The 19716-nt window shown below is 44.5% G+C and overlaps 1 protein-coding gene across 4 annotated transcripts in view; it reads left to right on the top strand.

Annotated features, from left to right (window-relative positions):
• Nucleotides 1–1084: 1084 nt before the first annotated feature.
• si:ch1073-358c10.1 (mitochondrial peptide methionine sulfoxide reductase) overlaps nucleotides 1085–19716 on the top strand; it is a 43379-nt gene continuing 24747 nt past the window's right edge. The window contains exons 1-3 of one of the 4 annotated variants that reach the window (XM_042325554.1): nucleotides 1085–1357; nucleotides 9841–9909; nucleotides 10690–10809. In XM_042325554.1, coding sequence (XP_042181488.1) covers nucleotides 1177–1357; nucleotides 9841–9909; nucleotides 10690–10809 — 370 coding nt within the window. In that variant the 5' untranslated portion in view covers nucleotides 1085–1176. Of the gene's footprint in view, nucleotides 1358–3946; nucleotides 4854–7851; nucleotides 7920–7979; nucleotides 8181–9840; nucleotides 9910–10689; nucleotides 10810–19716 lie in introns of those variants that run through there. The other 3 variants (XM_042325555.1, XM_042325557.1, XM_042325556.1) reach the window with 3 other exon arrangements.

Here is a 19716-nt window from a genome sequence, read left to right on the forward strand (position 1 = left end):
CAAGGTGAACAACTTAAATAAAGTCCTGTGATTGAAATATTTCATCTTCTACCTTGTATAATGGTAGTTTTAGTTTATATTCAGAGGCCACACATTATAATGAAGAAAAAAGTAATTTTAAAGGTTATTCCAGCAAAATGTATGGCAAGCTTGTTATTGACAAAGTATCCTATCTCAAAAAACATACTACAGTTTCGGAGCTCTTGGCTTCTAAACAAAAGAAGGGTGGCTAAGACTGCTTTACCACCATCAAAATGGGTCTGATGGTGGTCTTTTCCTCCTCCATTTTGGTGAGCAGGGATGGACCACACATCCTTCCCTTACCCATTATCCCCTTGTTTTTGAGAGAAACCCACTGGGCACAAACTTGAATTCAACTTCCTGTGCCTAGTAGAAACATCAAAGTGGCCATATCCTCATCCACAAAATGGAGATCATGTTATAACAAGTCTGTTACAAAGGGATTTATTTTTGACAGCGATCCAATTCACTTTACACTAAACACAGGTACCAGCACTGGAGCGATAATAAACCTCAACTGTAACAGTGGAAGAAAATGCATGGTTATTATACTCAAATATGGCAGATTATTTCACCAATCTCCTAAACAAAATGGCACAAACATTTCAGTGACGATTCTTCGGTAAATATAGGAGGATTCACAGACAAGTGAATGAAATATTTCAAACGAAAGGAAAATGGTTGAACATTCAAATCTGGAAAATGTTGTGTCTGCGGAGCAATAAGAGACCTAAACTTTATTTTAATTGAATTACCTTGCATTTTCTTCCACGTTTTCTACCACTGTTCAAAACACATGAATTATTTGATTGGAAATTACCAAAGGGGAAAAAATATATAGTCTGTCTTTGCCCTCTGCTGCGTTTAAACAGATGCACCGCCCTGAACTAACCCCCAGAATGAGCGATGGCGGGTGGTGAAAAAAAGCTAATTTGCATGCTGAACGGCGTTCTTAATGTGGATATTTATTTAAATTTAATTTATTTCACGCACACACTGCACTGTAGGCTTTTGTGCCAAAGTCATATTAACCCCTGCCTAGTTATTATTCAGTGCACGACGTCCCGCACGCACGTTGAATATTCATGTTGATGGACATTCGCTGTCGTTTTACTCCTCCCATATCCCAACGCAACAGCGGCGCGACGCAGCGCCATGGAGACTGTCAAAGTACAGAAGGAACTATGTTTACTGTTATCCGCTAAAGCGCAACTGCTTCTCGCTTGGCGCCTTCTTTTGATTGTGTCACTCGCTGTCGCAGACATGGCAGACACAACAGCCATGCCCACCAAAGACCGCGCTCTGAAAGGAAGGGAGGAAAAAATGGTCGTGGCAGGTAAATGCAATCACGTCTCTCGTAAAACTACATCGTGCCACAGAAGATGTTTGTTTACAAGTCCTCCGGGCACAGCAAAGTCAGATGACGATGCACACGTTTTTTGACGATTGTCACATGACGTTTCTATGTTAATATATGGTTCTTCACCTCTCTGGTTCAACTATAGGCATATGGGTTTAACGACCAATGAGGGGTGGTCCTGAGCCTAGTGTTGTGACGTGTTAGGCTACACCTTATGGTCACGAGTCATATTCAAAGTTATCCCAAACTATTTACCGTTATCACTTTATCAGGCACATAGTTTGCCCTCAGATCATTGGAAGTGTTGTTTGACTTGGTCTCTGTGTCATAATGGACAAAATATATTTTTTGGACAAAGTAGCCTTTGCAAACATTCCCCTCCACTGTGGTGTAATTCTTTAGGGGCTATTTATTTGAGATGATTTGAGTGAGTTTAATGCTTATGAGAGTATGTGCTTGGATGGTGTCTATAAATGTCTATATGTAACTTGTTTTTGTAATAAGCATAATCACCAATTTCAAGATTCCAACCACATCATTCTGCACACATGACATATCAGATTGTTGGCATTGATTATGCAATGCATCATCCATCCTGAGATTGCAAAGAGGATGATTTTGAGGTCCGGTCAACCCCCCCACGCCCCTCCCCCTGGCCATCTAGCTGCTTAGTGCATGGCCTTGAGCACCACACCCAAAGCATTTTGGGGAGCTCTGCAGCCCACTGCAGCGTCCAGGGGCCCATCTGTGCATTATGCGCATGAGAAGCTCCGCCCTGTCGTAAATTCCCGGGCCGTCTGTCGGAGCAGCTCGGAGACACCGCATGGCGGAAATCTGTCCTCCCCTAGTCACCGTGGGGGGGGTTGGGGTGGTTTGGGAGGGGACTGAGAGAAGGACACCCTGTTCCTGGCCAACTTGGTCCTAAACGTGTCAGTGCCCGTTTTCACAAAGCATCTCAGATTAGGAACGCTGATCTATGATCAGGTCCCCATGTCCATGTAATAATATTCATTAGTATTTAAAAGCGGAAAATGATCCTAGATCAGCACTTCTACTCTGAGAACCTTTGTGAATATAAGCCCAGGCTTGTAGCTCAGCAGTAGAGCAGATGCTTTTGCATGTACTGCACAAGACTTATCCATGGTTGATGGTTCAACTTCAGCCTATATCCTAATCGTGGTCTTGTTGTCTGTAGACACTAACCAGAAACACCTAGCTTTAGGATAGACAGATAAGGTGGCAATACTATCCTAAGTCAGACTTTAACCTCAGGCCTTCATGGAAGGAAGTGCACACAGGCTATAGTGGTGTGAATGTCTACACACTGTGCGTTGCCACAATTTTTATTTAACTAGGCAAGTCAGTTCAGAACAAATTCTTATTTACAATGACAGCCTACCCCAGGCCAAACCCTAACCCGGACGACACTGGGCCAATTGTGCGCCGCCCTTTGTGACTCCCATGGCCGGTTGTGATACAGCCTGGAATTGAACCAGGGTCTGTAGTGACACCTCTAGCACTGGGATGCAGTGCCTTAGACCCGCTGCGCCATTCGGGAGCCCACACTTGCCTAACTGTTGTTCTCTGAAAGGAACTTGTAATGTCATTTCTCTGATGTGGGCTATCGACCAACATTTGTCCTGTCAATGCAGGTCATGTTTCCTACATGGTGTCAGTATCCCTGATATGACCCAGTCTCTTGTCAGTAGCCCAGATGGTCTCCCATCCAGGTTCTGACCAGGCCCAAGCCTGCTTAGCTTCAGATGACAGACAGCAGAGGGAATGACTGGTTGGCTTGTATTTGGTTTGATATGGCATCATAGTAGTAGCCGCTGACAGTCAGGATATAGCCTACTGTAGAGAAGGAGTCATAACTGATAAAGAATCCGCATGCTTTTGTTTTGGAATAGAGGCTACCTTAACACGGCTTGCTCTTTGGTTTTCCCCGTAGCCTAGTGTATTTTGTATTTTCTTCAGTATTCTGTTGCATGCTGCCGTCTTTCCTTGTACCTCCTGAAGTTATCAATTCCTCAGATTCCATACTGTAGCAGCTCCATCTTGCTGACTGTAGCAGTCAAGATCAATCGGGTGATGGGGCGGGAGTCCTCTCCATAGCAACCGGAAATGGTTGCTAGGATACACGTTATATGGGAAGCACGGGGGATGAATGTTCTGACGGTCTGTGGTCTCCCCTTCTCCCTCACTGTTTAAACGTTAGCACAAACTTGCCCACAACCCCAGGTTTCCCACTTAATGCTGTCTCGCTTTGGCTGAACTAGCGAAAGTCGTCGCTTTTAATGCTTCACTACTAGTGGCCCGTTGCAAATAGCTTTTGGAACTTTTTCAAATATGCTGACCGTGTAGATATACCAATGACTATTTTTACTCACAGAAAAAGATAGTATAGTAAGTTTAGTTTTGAACTTTCAGCCACAACACTCCAAATGAAAAACCATTTTGTTTGTCATGTATTTTTTTCTCACTCAGAAGAGCTCAAGGCTCACTCACCTCTTCTTTCCAATAGCTATACAACTACAGACCACCATCACCACCACCATATTGCTCCATCCCACCTACATCTCCCCACAATGCCTCGCTTCGCCTCATCCCGACTTATCATCCCATGATGCTTTGCGGTGCAGCAGAGCGTAGTTGGCACCAGTAGAAAGCGCCAACCTTCGCCTCATGCCGGACTGTCTGCCAGCCTGTGTGAGGGGACAGAGAGAGAGAGAGAGAGAGAGAAAGAGAGGGACAATGCCACTTGGGAGAAGTTAAAAGTCTGGAATGCAACCTCTACATCACAGCATTGGCATGGAATCCCCGATTCCCGGAAACCTGGATTCTCTCATATTTACGTGTGCAGCAGGAATCTGTATCCGCGGACGAAAAACGCAGGAATGTTACAGTGGCACGAAAGGCTAACAAAGGAAGACTCCAGTTCGGTGACAGAACTGGACATACTATCTGGTAGCAAAAGAGCGAAGTTCGCCCTACCATGACCGGTGGAGAGGCTGGCTAAAGCAAGTTTTGACCGAACGTGGTAGCCGATGGTTTGCGGAGTTGTTTTATTTCTACCGCCACAATTAAAAACCAAATAATCCAACAAACGCTGTCTGATTACTGATTACTACTGCTTTACGGTTTGACTGTAGGCGCTTTTCAATTTCCTCCAAAAACAAAGGACAAAGGGAAACGCCCATATTTTATCCAAGTCACACCAAAAGTATTTTTCACACGTTGTATCCTTTTGTAAGCTCACCACCACCCTCCCTTATTCCCTTTCTCTCCCTCCTCTCCATTGCTGGCATATTCAACCAGTTATTTTGCCTCCTCGGTGCTATTTGTAAGGTGGGGTGTTGTTGGCAAAGGCGCCCGCTGGCAATGGCGGGGGGACTGGGCTCAGTGAAAAGAGTCATCCTGAAATCATCTGGACCTCTGCCAGGGCTCCATGGGAGAAATACCCACAGCAGAGGTTGGTGTGTGTGCTCCAAGGAGATGTGGCTTTCGTGTGTGTGTGTGTGTGTGTGTGTGTGTGTGTGTGTGTGTGTAAGGGAGAGAGAGGCTGATGATAGGAACATGGTGGGAGGAGAGGAGGGGGTGTGAAGAGAGAGAAGGCAGGAACACAGAGAGAGAGAGGGAGAACGAGAGAATAGAGAGAGAGAGAGAGAGATTTTGGCGCTGAGCTAGATTCTGTTGACGACCGCTACATGTCAGCGTGTTCTTGGCCTTCTCTGTTTTTACATATTTAATTCCTTGTTTGTTTGTTTTTTCGACCCCCGTTCACTTTTTGGACCTGGCGCCCGTGCCATTGCGTTTATTTGCTGCCCAAAGGCATGGCGGTCTCGGAAGCCAAAAGAATCTCGCCGTCCATCCCTCTGCCACGGTCATCTGTTGCTTCTCCCTGGCGATTTTCTTTTCTCTTTTTTAAGCATTTGGCATCCTACACTCCTCCTTCTTCTTCTCCTACTCCTCCCACTCTTGCTTTTCTGTCCTCTCTCCACTTATTTCTCCACTCATTGCCTTCTTGCAATAATGCGATACTGCCGTTTGCCTGATCCTTGTGAGAGGGTGGTGGGTGGTAGGGGTATGAGTGTGCCCATGAATAGGGTGGCAAGGCCAGTCTACCTACTGGCTCAAGATGTAACCTGACACGGGGGAGCGCAGTAAGACGAGTGTCTGCTCGAAGCGATCTATCCCAACATTAGGATCAGGAGTTTTTCCTGATCAAGGTTGTTTTTCGTCAGGAGAAACTGTCTGCAGACGTATGATATTAGAGACTTTCCACTGGCGCCCCGTCATTCAAGATGGCTGCTCTGGGGTTCAGGGTTTACATTGATTTGTCGCAATGTTGGCTTTTCTATTTTCGAAAGAACTCCGTGTTGGCCAAGTTATCGTATTTATCTACTTTCTTCTCCACACAAGTCAATACATTTCATATTGTGGGTATTTACTGGATCTCAAGCTGAAATGCTATATAACATCTATTTGTATGGACCCTATTACACACAGTGCATTTGGAAAGTATTCACACCCCTTGATTTTCCCCCACATTTTGTTACGTTACAGCCTTATACTAAAATTGATTAAATAAAACATAATACTCAGCAATCTACACACAATACCCCATAATGAACAAGTGAAAAACAGTTTTAAAAAAAATTAATGTTTTCACATTTATAAAAAATGTAAATTTAATTTACATAAGTATTCAGACCCTTTGCTATGAGACTGGAAATTGAGCTCAGGTGCATCCTGTTTCCATTGATCATCCTCGAGATGTTTCTACAACTTGATTGGAGTCCACCTATGGTAAATTCAATTGATTGGATATGATTTGGAAAGGCACACACCTGTCTATATAAGGTCCCACAGCTGGCAGTGCATGTCAGAGCAAAACCCAAGCCATGAGGTCAAAGGAATTGTCTGTAGAGCTCTGAGACAGGATTGTGTCGAGGAACATATCTGGCGAAGGGTACCAAAAAATGTCTGCAGCACTGAAGGTACTCAAGAACACAGTGGCCTCAATTCTTAAAAGAAAAACATTTGGCGCCATCAAGACTCTTCCTAGAGCTGGCTGCCCGGCCAAACTGAGCAATCGGGGGAGAAGGGCCTTGGTCAGGGAGGTGACCAAGAACCCGATGGTCACTCTGGCAGAGCTCCAGTGTTCCTCTGTGGAGATGGGAAAACTTTCCAGAAGGACAACCATCTCAACATCACTCCACCAATCATGGTAGAGTGGCCAGACAGAAGCCACTCCTCATTAAAAGGCACATGACAGCCTGCTTGGAGTTTAACAAGAGGCACCTAAAGGACTCTCAGACCATGAGAAACAAGATTCTCTGGTCTGATGAAACCAAGATTGAACTCTTTGGCCAGAATGCCAAGCGTCACATCTGGAGGAAACCTGGCACCATCCCTACTGTGAAGCATGGTGGTGGCAGAGTCATGCTGTGGGAATGTTTTTCACCTGCAGGGTCTGGGAGACTAGTCAGGATCGAGGCAAAGATGAACAGAGCAAAGTACAGAGAGCTCCTTGATGAAAACCTGCTCCAGAGCACTCAGGACCTCAGACTGGGGCAAAGATTCACCTTCCAGCAGGACAACAACCCTAAGCACACAGTCAAGACAACGCAGGAGTGGCTTCAGGACAAGCCTCTGAATGTCCTTGAGTGGCCCAGCCAGAGCCAGGACTTGAACCCGATCGATCGAACATCTCTGGAGAGACCTGTTAATAGCTGTGTAGCGACGCTCCCCATCCCCCGACAGAGCTTGAGAGGATCTGCTGAGAAGAATGGAAGAAACAGGTGTGCCAAGCTTGTAGCGTCATCCCCAAGATGACTTGATGCTGTAATCGCTGCCAAAAGTGCTTCAACAAAGTACTGAGTAAAGGGTCTGAATACTTATGTAAATGTGTTCTGTCTTTTAAATATTTTTTATAAATTAGCAAAAAATTCTAAAGACCTGTTTTTGCTTTGTCATTATGGGGTATTGTGTATTGTGTGTAGCTTGATGAGGGAATAAGGCTGTAACGTAACAAAATGTCAGGGGGTCTGAATACTTTCCGAAGGCACTGTATGCCTTTAGGTCGCTAGTCATTTCATCAGAAGTCTAAAATTACAACCCAAGCTATCCATTGTGTGTGGCTTTAGGATCACAATTACATCCATCATTTCTATTATATGATATTTCCCTAACTGACAGTGACAGCAGTCCACTGTAGAGATAACATTGAGCATATTAAAACAACCACACACACAACCGGGTGGCACCTGGCGATTGGAGATCTTCACTATTCAGGTTAATGTCAAACATGATCTGAAATTCACCCAGATATAACACTGACCAAAAGCAAGCAAACGCCCCCTTTTACACTCTGGTGTGTGTGTCTGTGTGTGTGTGTGTGTGTGTGTGTGTGTGTGTGTGTGTGCGTTTATCCACAAACTAAAATGAGTCCGTGAAGCAGTGTAAACCAGCCTGGCTCGGTTAGAGATTTACGGACTAAGTCACCTCAGTCGTGTTAGCATTAATCTGTGTGCTGGTTAGTCTTTCAGTTTTATACTTTGCGCTTTATTTCCATTTCATTTATTCCATCCATATCGGCACAGTTGGCATCGATGCACCGCTCCCGCAACCACTTCCGTATATGTAGCATATCATTTGTTTTTCAGGTTCTTTTCAATAACAAGGGGCACAGTTTGGCACGACAGCCATTTCCACCATGCCACCAGGGTCATACAAAGCGAATGCATCTTTCCACGTTTTGACCCCCTTGACAGAAATGGCTGCTGGTTGGTTTGAGGTAGGGAAGGGTGGGGTAAGGGCTGGGCGATATGGACAAAACATTATCTCACGCTATTTAAAAAAAACAATTGACGTTATGACGGTATTTGATGGTATTTGATGTTTTTTTAATAATAAAAGTTCTACATTTGTGTTATAAGTAGTGCGTGACCCTAAGGTGGCAACACATACATTCTAAGTGATTTCAATGGGTGTTTCTCCATTCTGATTGTTTTATACTGTTCAACTTCAAACCCCCAAAACGTCAGCATTTTCATTTGCATTTGAGATCATCTCCACACTGCCACGTAGGGCTGCATGATATTGGCACGTAATCTGGGCCTTATTTTTAACCAAATGTTGCAATTTGACTTGCGATTTAGAGCAAATCACTTGGGTTAACTGTTGGAATCATGGGAATATAATGTATATTCTAATTATATAGTTAGAATATACTAGTGGGCACGTTTAATAAAGTGTGGTTTGACATGAAAATAAATCATCTTTGGCTACATTGAATGTTTTCTCTTAGCTACTTCATGTAGCTAACATATTCTTACTTTGCGTTTACCTCTTTAATTTAGAAGACACTGTTGCCCAAACAACATGCTGATTTAGGTCTACACCATCACTGGTATTATCAGGCTGTATAGCTAATTACGCTTGCTCTTACTCCGTACATTTATTAGCCAGCTAGCGATTAGCATTAGCGTCCACCAAGATTTAGGAACAACTTGCTAAGAAATGGCAAACTAGCTGTTTGCAGATGTAAGAAGCACAAGCTAATAGTGATATTATAGAATGCTGCTAGTAGATTTATATTAAGAAGCAAAGTGAAAACGGCGTCATTGTCGTCAACATTGTTGCATGTGCTGCATTGACCATGCAGACTGAACGCAAGTGTCTCGTGGTTGAGGAACGTCCAATGCGCTCCTTGAGTGACAGGAGGTGGGACGAGGTCTGTGTGGAAAGAGAGAGAGAGCGGAGAAGGAATGACTCAAGTAGCGGAGTAAACAATAAAAATGGACGTTACACACGGCGTATCACATTTAACAATCCAAACATTCAAATACCGTTATAGAAGGTAAAGTAAAAACCAAAAACCGGTCCGTGCATCATTACCAGTATATCGCAAAAAAAAACGGTATACCGCCCAGCCCTAGGGTGGGGTTAGAAATGGGGGTCAGAACCATTTAATCTTCTTAGTGTCTTCCAACTCTAGAGCCACCCGGCTCTGATCCCGCTTAGCAAGAACAGGCCAGCTTGCCAAAGCGGTCATTAATCCGACCCATGCAGCATGCCACCGTTTTAGTTTACCTGGGGAGAGGAGAGGAGAAGGGGAGGAGGGGGAGGGAGGGAGAGATTTTTACTGGAACATCGCCTGACTAGTGCCACTTTACCCTGCTCCGCTGTGGTGACCTTTGTCCTCCTGACCTCCATCCACTACTGTTAAGCAGCATGGCACATACATACTCTCACAATGGCATGTTGATGTCGCCACTCACTGGTCAGGGTTCTGATGCTGTGATGTTGATGGTCTCATATTAATCCGTCATCGTCGGTCGTCACCATTTTCATTTGAATTGCACAAACCATATTATACACAAAGATACTGACTGTCATTTCTCTCTCTCTCCTCTCTCTCTCTCTTTCTCTCTCCCCCTCCCCTCCCCCCATAGAGAAGCATGCTGTCAATGGCAACCCCACAGTGGAGCCGTTTCCAGAGGGCATGGAGACCATCATGTTTGGTAAGCCTCAATCTCTTTCAAATGACCGCTGCCACCGATGACCGCTTTCACTTTTCATTGGTTCTCGTTAGCTGTGGTCATATTGCAGTCTTATGAACAATAGTAGCAGTGTTATTAGTATACCGTAGTGTTATATGGAGGAACACAGTAGTATTGATAGAGTATGTGTTTTTGATCATCTAGGATCAGCTTACCCTCCCCAAATTCTAAACTTGACAAAATCAAATCAAATTACATTTGTCACATGCGCCGAATACAACGGGTGTAGTAGACCTTACAGTGACATGCTTACTTACAAGCCCTTACCCAACAATGCAGTTAAGGAAAATACCGCCATAAATAAGAAATAAAAGTAACAAATAATTAAAGAGCAGCAGTAAAATAACAATAGCGAGGCTATATACAGGGGGTACCAATACAGAGTCAATGTGCGGGGGCACCGGTTAGTCGAGGTAATTGAGTTAATATGTACATGTAGGTAGAGTTATTAAAGTGACTATGCATAGATAATAACAGAGAGTAGCAGCGGCATAAAATAAGGGCGGGGGGGGGACAATGCAAGTAGTCTGGGTAGCCATTTGATTAGATGTTCAGGAGTCTTCTGGCTTTGTGGGTAGAAGCTGTTTAGAAGCCTCTTGGACCGAGAATTGGCACTCCGATACCGCTTGAGGTGCGGTAACGGAGAGAACAGTCTATGACTAGGGTGGCTGGAGTCTATGAGGTAAAACTGTGTCAAACTGACCTTAGATCATGTCTTAAGTATGTCTCTCTCTGGGCCAGGTATGGGCTGTTTCTGGGGGCCTGAAAAGCGCTTCTGGCAGAAATCGGGGGTGTTCTCTACCCAGGTGGGCTATTCAGGGGGACACACACCCAACCCCAACTACCAGGAAGTGTGCTCAGGTAACTACACACACACACACACACACACACACACATACACAAACCCCACCCTCCTCACACAAAAACACGTCTATGCACACTAGTGATGCACCCGTCCGCAACCACCTGACTACAGGTGATAAAGTGAGAATCTGAGGCCCACACCCGACCCCCTAACCCACAAATATAGAAAATGTGCTCCACAGTCAGAGATGCCGGAATTATTATTTGTTAATCAACTTGTCTATAATAATTAGATACATGCAGTTTCTGTTCTGTCATTACTTGGGACTCTATTCAATCAGATCCGCTTTAGACGACATCCGCTTAGCGACTGTTTTGGCGGTGTTGTAGGTGGAACTGCGTTAGAGCTGTCATATCCACAAGCGGCTCCTGGCATTATACCTAAAGCGGAGTCGCATTACGAGAAATCCCGTGCAGCCTTGTTTACAAGTTCAAACACTGGAATGAGAGATGTAAACTACACCTGGGTTAGGCTGATAAAAAAATCTCATTATTTTGTTGAATGATTTTCAATTTAAGCGTCATTATTTCAATATAGCTTACACTTTCTCGTTCTGAACTTCGAACGTGAGTGGGACGGGTCTGGCTTTGTGACAATGATCAAGAGCAGCTACTCACCGATTTGACAGCTCCAATGCAGTTACACCTCCCCGGTCCTACGTCATACATCGATAGTTTTCTCTTTCATCTCTGCTTCTCTCGTGCAGAGCGAAGACAAGGGACGGGGAGAAAATGCAATAAAAAATAGGAAAGATTTCAAATGACATCAGTTTGACCGGTTTTAAGGGAATTTAAAGATGTGATATCAACCCAACACATTTCTGAAACGATTTGAGTTTGTCTTGGATGCATATTTTATGTGGTTGAAATACTGTCAGCTTTTTATGATGCTGATAAAGATAGCATCTTTATAGACGCTCCCTAACCGTCCATTTATTCTCTTCAATCCTGTTCCAGGGTCAAAATGTACATTTGTTGAATTATTTTACTGCAAGAACTGCTTAATTCTGCAGGAGTTAATATTAAGGCTATGTGAGCGGTTATAGACCTATAAGTCAGTGTCCAGATTTCAGTTACTATTTAACCCATCTGAGCAGTGCAGTTCCCTTGATGTTCCGTATTCTTTTGTGACTGTCGAATTTGCCTAGCGCCTCACAATCGTCACGCACAACATATTTCCCAAACATTAGGCCACTGTTGTGGCCCTCCCTTCTCTTTATTTTCAAATCTCCATTATGCAGCTTTTCTCTTGTTGAATTCAACTCAGACATGATCCTTTTTGCCTGAGTGGATCAGCGTGAACCTTTTCAGCCCGAGTTCGCAAAAGCATTTGGCAATTGGCATGTGTTTGGCGCGCGTACAGTTAAGCCTTAAAGCTTAGGCTTACGCACTAACGCGAAATAAAGTCAAACCTGCGCATCACTTATGTACGCCATGTCTTTGTTAGCGTGTATGTGTATATGTCTGCAGTGTTTGCTTATGTACGTCTGTGCAACACCTGAGCATCTGGGCAGAACATACACTGTATATACAAAAGTATGTCCACCTTCAAATTGGTGGATTCGGCTATTTCAGCACACCCGTTGCTGACAGGTGTATCAAATCGAGCACGCAGCCATGCAATCTCCATAGGAAAACAATGGCAGGAGAATGGCCTTACTAAAGAGCTCAGTGACTTTCAATGTGGGACCGTTATAGGATGTCACCGTTCCAACGAGTCAGTTCGTCAAATTTCTGCCCTGCTAGTGCTGCTAGAGCTGCCCCGGTCAACTGTAAGAGCAACAACATCTCAGCCGTGAAGTGGTAGGCCACACAAGCTCAAAGAATGGAACCGCTGAAGCGCGTAGCGTGTATAAAATGGTCTCTCCTCGGTTGCAACATACGAGTTCCAAACTGCCTCTGGAAGCAACGTCAACACAATAACTGTCTGAAACTTCATGAAATGGGTTTCCATGGCCAAGCAGCCGCACACAAACATAAGATTACCAAGCGTCGGCTGGAGTGGTGTAAAGCTTGCCAACATTGGACTCTGGAGCAGTGGAAATGCATTCTCTAGAGTGATAAATTGCGCTTCACCATGAGGCAGTCCGAAAGGACAAATCTGTGTTTTGGCGGATGCCAGGAGAACGTTACCTGCCCTAATGCATAGTGTCAACTGTAAAGTTTGTTGGAGGAGGAATAATGGTCTGGGGCTGTTTTGTCATGGTTCGTGCTAGGCCCCTTAGTTCCAGTGAAGAGAAATCTTAACACTTTGGGATGAATTGGAACACCGACTGCGAGCCAGGTCTAATCGCCCAACATCAGTACCCGACCTCACTAATGCTCTTGTAGCTGAATGGAAGCAGGTCATCGCAGCAATGTTCCAACATCTAGTGGAAAGCCTTCCCAGAAGAGTGGAGGCTGTTATAGCAGCAAAGGGAGGGGACCAACTCCATATTAATGCCCATGATTTTGGAATGAGATATTCGACGAGCAGGTGTCCACATTTTGGTCATGAACACACACACACACGCATTTCACAATTCTGTTTTTCCCGTGGCTAGCAATGGACAATGACATGCCCAAAAATATACCTAAACCACTTTTTGTGGGCCGCGCAGAGTGGCATGGCATCCCCTCCTTTGACAGTCCTCCGCCCTGATAATACCAGCGTTATCACCAATTTCAAGATAATACCTGTCCAGTATCCCTGCATAGGATAGTTAGAGTGGGTAGTGCCACCCTACTCCTCAGAAGGATCAGTCCGAGTCAGAGAGAGAGAGACGGAGAGAGAGAGAGAGAGAGAGAGAGAGAGAGAGAGGACGAGAGATAGGCGTTCTACAGTAAAGCTCTCTGATCCTCCCTCTCTTTCGCTATGCTTCTCTTTCATCTCTGCTCCCCCCTCCACTTGTGACCTACTTGGAGGGATTGGATTCTGTACTGCGGCGTTTTGCTTCACACTGGTTCCTGTGCCACCTTCGCCTCCGCTGCCATACACTGCTAATGCACTCCACCACTACTCCTCTCTCTACTCATACTGTAACTCAACCCTGCAGCTCAGCCCAAGGCAATTGCCCTCTTCCAATACCAATCCTTCTACCCTTCATTGAAGACGTCCTTGATCTGATATAGCTGGATTGTTGAATGCTATGTGATGGATACGTTGCTTACACCTATACAAATGTGTTTAGGTCAGTGGTTAGTTCAAGGGTGGAAGGGTGGTTTTGAAGTATTTAGACAGGGGACAATGTTCACTCCTCAGTAGACAATCAGCGTTTTATTTGAGGGGATCGGTTTGAGCAAGGCGAGGCACAGAATCGCCGATCTCGATCACATAATGAGAAGTTGTTTGGGGATGCACAGTGATTTGTAGATCCAGGATTCCATGCAGTCCCACTCACACCCGTGTAGCTCAGTTGGTAGAGCATAGCGCTTGCAACGCCTACGGTTGGGAGTGCGATTCCTGCGGGGCACCAGCACGGGAAAAAAGTTGTGAAAAAGTACGCACTCAGTACTGTAAGTTGCTCCGGATAAGAGTTGTCTGCTAAATTACTCAAATGTCAACCGGCAAAATGGGGGACAGACAGACAATCTTAAACCTGCAATGGAAGAAAGAGAAGGAGGGTTGGGATGAAAAGCGTAACACAGTGGATTTCAGACTCCGTCCTTGGGCTGCTTGGCACTGTGAAGGGACAGCCTCTGGGAAGATGAATTCATTCAAATAGATTCATCATTATTGATTGGTACTGATGCATCTTTGGCCATGATAGCCATTGTGGCCATGTTCGAAAAGTCGCTCAAACTAAAAACCTTACATATGATACTGCATGTCACCTTTTTAGGAGAGTACTTATTGTTTTGGTTAGCATAACACTTCGTAGAGCAGTTCATTGGTGCATTCAAAGATTCAATGTGAACAATACCAACGGGTGCAATGTCCCTGTTTTTATAAATGAAAGAGGTGAAACGATCCCAAACACAGTGAGAGTGTTTTCGACTGCGGAGCTTCCACAGTAACTTTGGGCGCCCCCCGCCGCTCAAGGCATTGGAATGCAAGCATGAGCACGGGTGAGCAGGGAGGCGAGCGGGCAGGGGGGTGAGCGGGCGGGCGGCGAGAGGGGCGCTTCTGGCTTGGCTGGCGGACCTTCTGAGTGGAATCCCTTTGGGGGGTGCGAGCTCCCTCTTGCTGGCAGCCCTGAAAAAAGCTGGGGGGAAAAAAGGGAGAGAAAAAAGAGAGAGAGAGAGAGAGAGAGAGAGAGAGAGGGGGGAGAGTTGGGCACAGCGGAGGAACGAGCATCGCTTCACTGGGTGTGACGGATCCAAACGCTGCTCTGGAGACAGAAAGGAGGAGAGGAGCTGTCCACTGAGTCACGGGAGGGGGAAGAGAGACAGAGACAGGGGTCCAGTCCACTACAGTCCAGTGTGTGTGGGTGTGTTAGAATCAGGCCGTGTGTCTAAGAGGGAGGAAGAGAGGGACTGACAGCTGGGACTGCTTGATTGATGTGTATGTCAGTTTTACCGGGTCCCTCCTGTGTGTGAGTCACACCTTTATCTCCTGTGTGTGTGTATGCATGCAGCCGTGTGTCTGTGCATTCTTTCTGTTTTCCTTCTGCACACTTGATTCCGTGTGTGTGTGTGCGTATGTGTGTGTGTGTTTCATAGACCATACCTGATTTATTTATTTATTTTCCATGTATATGACCAGGGTTGCACATTTTGGGGAATATTCAGAGGTGGAAATTTTCTGTGGGAATTAACGGAAATATATGCAAATTAATATTAATACCATTTAAATGTAGATGTTTTTTTGCATTGGATATATTTATTTATCATTTGGAGACAGAAACCTTTTACCTTATCATAAGTAGACATAATTGCAAACGATTAAATCCTTCCAATAGAAATAGAAAAAAACAATTTAGTTACGAATGTAACTTTAATTAAATGAGTTCACTCTTCACATGGGATGATTTCACTGAACAACAAAAGAAAGGGACTATTGAATGATCCATTGCATCTCCCAAAAACATTTTCAACATACATCTGTAAAATTCTAGTCTAGAAATGAAATCTTTGATTGTCTTCCTCTCAGGCTTCCATGTCTTCTCCCTGGACCTCCTCAATGTCCACCTCTTGAACATCAGACTCTGAGGCCTCATCTTCACGGTCACTTTCCAACCGTGTTGAGGATGGCTCGTTGTCACCAATATTTCAACCCTTGTAATGGTCAGCCTGTTGCGTGCTTTGGTGTGTGTGTTCCCAAACAAGGACCAATTGCGCTCTGAGGTGGCTGATGTTGGTGGGACTTGGAGGATGATGGAGGCAACAGGGGAAAGAGCCTCTGATCCACAAAGTCCCTTCCACCAGGTGGCAAGATATGTTGGCAATACTGCCATATTGCATCTCCATCCCAAAGCCCTTGCTTGGAAGTGTACTTCACCAGACTGCCAAGAACCTTGCCCTGATCCAGGCCAAGGGGGCGAGACATGGTAGTGATGACACCATAGGCCTTGTTGATCTCTGCGGCAGACAGGATGCTCTTGTCAGCATACTTGGGGTCCAACATGTACGCTGCGGCGTGTATGGGCTTCAGGCAGAAGTCTTCACGCTTTTTGATGTATTTATTTCAGAACTGCAGTTTCCTCTGCTTGGAGCAACAGTGACGTGGGCAGGGCAGTACGGATTCCTTCTCTTTCATCTGCAAGCAGAGTCTGAACATCAGACAGGACCGCATTGATCGTCTCCCTCAATCCGTGCAATGGCTACTGCTGTAGGTTTCAGGAGTTTCAGGCTGCTTTTACCACTCTCTCCCAAAATACATCATCCAGGAGGATCCTCTTGATGGGGCTGTCCATATCGGCAGACTGTGATATGGCCATTTCTTGGAGAGACTCCTTCCCCTCCAGGAGACTGTCAAACGTGATGACCAAATCAAATCGAATCTAATTTGATTTGTCACATGCGCCGAACACAACAGTGAAATGCTTACTTTCAAGCCCTTAGCCAACAATGCAGTTTTAAGGAAATAAACAATGAAGAACAAGGTCAAAGATAAGAAAAACAACTGATTAAAGAACAGCAATGAATAACAATAGCGGGGATCAGTGTTTCAATGTACGGGGGTGTTGCTGGGAAGCTTCAATGTGGTGCTCTTATTCTTCTCACTTTGCTTGGTGAGGTAGATTGCTGCTATAACTTGATGACCCTTCACATACCTAACCATTTCCTTGGCTCTCTTGTAGAGTGTAGCCATTGTTTTCAGTGTCATGATGTCCCCGAAGGAGCAGATTCAATGCATGAGCAGCACAGCCAATGGGTGTGATGTGAGGGTAGGACTCCTCCACTTTAGACCAAGCAGCCTTTATGTTCGCAGCATTGTCTGTCACCAGTGCAAATACCTTCTGTGGTCCAAGGTCATGGATGATTGCAATACAGTCTGTTTTCTCTATGATTTGCTTGACCTTCACTTGAACTCTGTTGAACTCTGAATCCAGCAAATGAGTAGATAAAGCATGTCTGGTTGGAGGGGTGAATGCTGGGCGAAGAACATTCAGAAATCTCTCCCAATACACATTGCCTGTGAGCATCAGAGGTGAACCAGTTGCGTACGCAGCTCAAGCAAGACATTCATCAGCATTTCTCTGACTACGTTCCTCCATTGAGTCAAAAAACATATGATTCCAGGAGGACTATGAGCTGTCGCAATCGATAAGGTGTCTGATTCATCATTTTCACCTCGAATAGAAGTAGAGGGACTTTTGTTAGAGGTTGCTGTTGTGAGCGCTGAGGGAACTTTATGGACTTGGCCAGATGATTCTGCATCTTTGTTGCATTCTTCACATATGATTTGGCACAGTATTTGCAAATGTACACAGCTTTTCCTTCTACATTAACTGCAGTGAAATGTCTCGACACATCAAATAGTGCCCGTGGCATTTTCCTTTTAAGATTAGGAAAAAATGAGTAAAAAAACCAAATACAATTCTGTGTAGAGATAAATAGTTAAGCAGTTAGATTAAGCAACTCCTTTGTAAGATAAATATTTTTATGTACAGTGGGGCAAAAAAGTATTTAGTCAGCCACCAATTGTGCAATTTCTCCCACTTAAAAAGATGAGAGAGGCCTGTAATTTTCATCATAGGTACACTTCAACTATTTGGAAAAAAAATCCAGAAAATCACATTGTAGGATTTTTAATGAATTTATTTGCAAATTATGGTGGAAAATAAGTATTTGGTCAACAACAAAAGTTTCTCATTACTTTGTTATGTACCCTTTGTTGGCAATGACAGAGGTCAAATGTTTTCTGTAAGTCTTCACAAGGTTTTCACACACTGTTGCTGGTATTTTGGCCCATTCCTCCATGCAGATCTCCTCTAGAGCAGTGATGTTTTGGGGCTGTTGCTGGGCAACACAGACTTTCAACTCCCTCCAAAGATTTTCTATGGGGTTGAGATCTGGAGACTGACTAGGCCACTCCAGGACCTTGAAATGCTTCTTACGAAGCCACTCCTTCGTTGCCCGGGTGGTGTGTTTGGGATCATTGTCATGCTGAAAGACCCAGCCACGTTTCATCTTCAATGCCCTTGCTGATGGAAGGAGGTTTTCACGGATCAGTCCTTTACACGGATCAGTCGTCCTGGTCCCTTTGCAGAAAAACAGCCCCAAAGCATGATGTTTCCACCCCCATGCTTCACAGTAGGTATGGTGTTCTTTGGATGCAACTCAGCATTCTTTGTCCTCCAAACACGACGAGTTGAGTTTTTACCAAAAAGTTATATTTTGATTTCATCTGACCATATGACATTCTCCCAATCTTCTTCTGGATCATCCAAATGCTCTCTAGCAAACTTCAGACGGGCCTGGACATGTACTGGCTTAAGCAGGGGGACATGTCGGGCACTACAGGATTTGAGTCCCTGGCGGCATAGTGTGTTACTGATGGTAGGCTTTGTTACTTTGGTCCCAGCTCTCTGCAGGTCATTCACTAGGTCCCCCCGTGTGGTTCTGGGATTTTTGCTCACCGTTCTTGTGATCATTTTGACCCCACGGGGTGAGATCTTGCGTGGAGCCCCAGATCGAGGGAGATTATCAGTGGTCTTGTATGTCTCTTCCATTTCCTAATAATTGCTCCCATAGTTGATTTCTTCAAACCAAGCTGCTTACCTATTGCAGATTCAGTCTTCCCAGCCTGGTGCAGGTCTACAATTTTGTTTCTGGTGTCCTTTGACAGCTCTTTAGTCTTGGCCATAGTGGAGTTTGGAGTGTGACTGTTTGAGGTTGTGGACAGGTGTATTTTATACTGATAACAAGTTCAAACAGGTGCCATTAATATAGTTAACGAGTGGAGGACAGATGAACCTCTTAAAGAAGAAGTTACAGGTCTGTGAGAGCCAGAAATCTTGCTTGTTTGTAGGTGACCAAATACTTATTTTCCACCATAATTTCCAAATAAATTCATTAAAAATCCTACAATGTGATTTTCTGGATTTCTTTTCTCATTTTGTCTGTCATATTTGAAGTGTACCTGTGATGAAAATTACAGACCTATCTCATCTTTTTAAGTGGGAGAACTTGCACAATTGGTGGCTGACTAAATACTTTTTTGCCCCACTGTATGTGTATGGAAACAGGTGAATTAACACTCCTCAGTTAGCAGGCTCAAGCAAGCTAAAACCCACATGGTAGCAAAAACTAACTAGCAGAAATTGTTAACAAGTTAGAATTGATTTAAACACATTTTGCTGTAGGCTACTATTTACTAGTTAACAAAAAATCATGTATGTCATATCAAATATACTATATTAATGGCACCTGTTTGAACTTGTTATCAGTATAAAATACACCTGTCCACAACCTCAAACAGTCACACTTCAAACTCCACTATGGCCAAGACCAAAGAGCTGTCAAAGGACACCAGAAACA

Source organism: Oncorhynchus tshawytscha, linkage group LG08, assembly GCF_018296145.1.
Source record: "Oncorhynchus tshawytscha isolate Ot180627B linkage group LG08, Otsh_v2.0, whole genome shotgun sequence".
Lineage (NCBI taxonomy): Eukaryota > Metazoa > Chordata > Actinopteri > Salmoniformes > Salmonidae > Oncorhynchus > Oncorhynchus tshawytscha.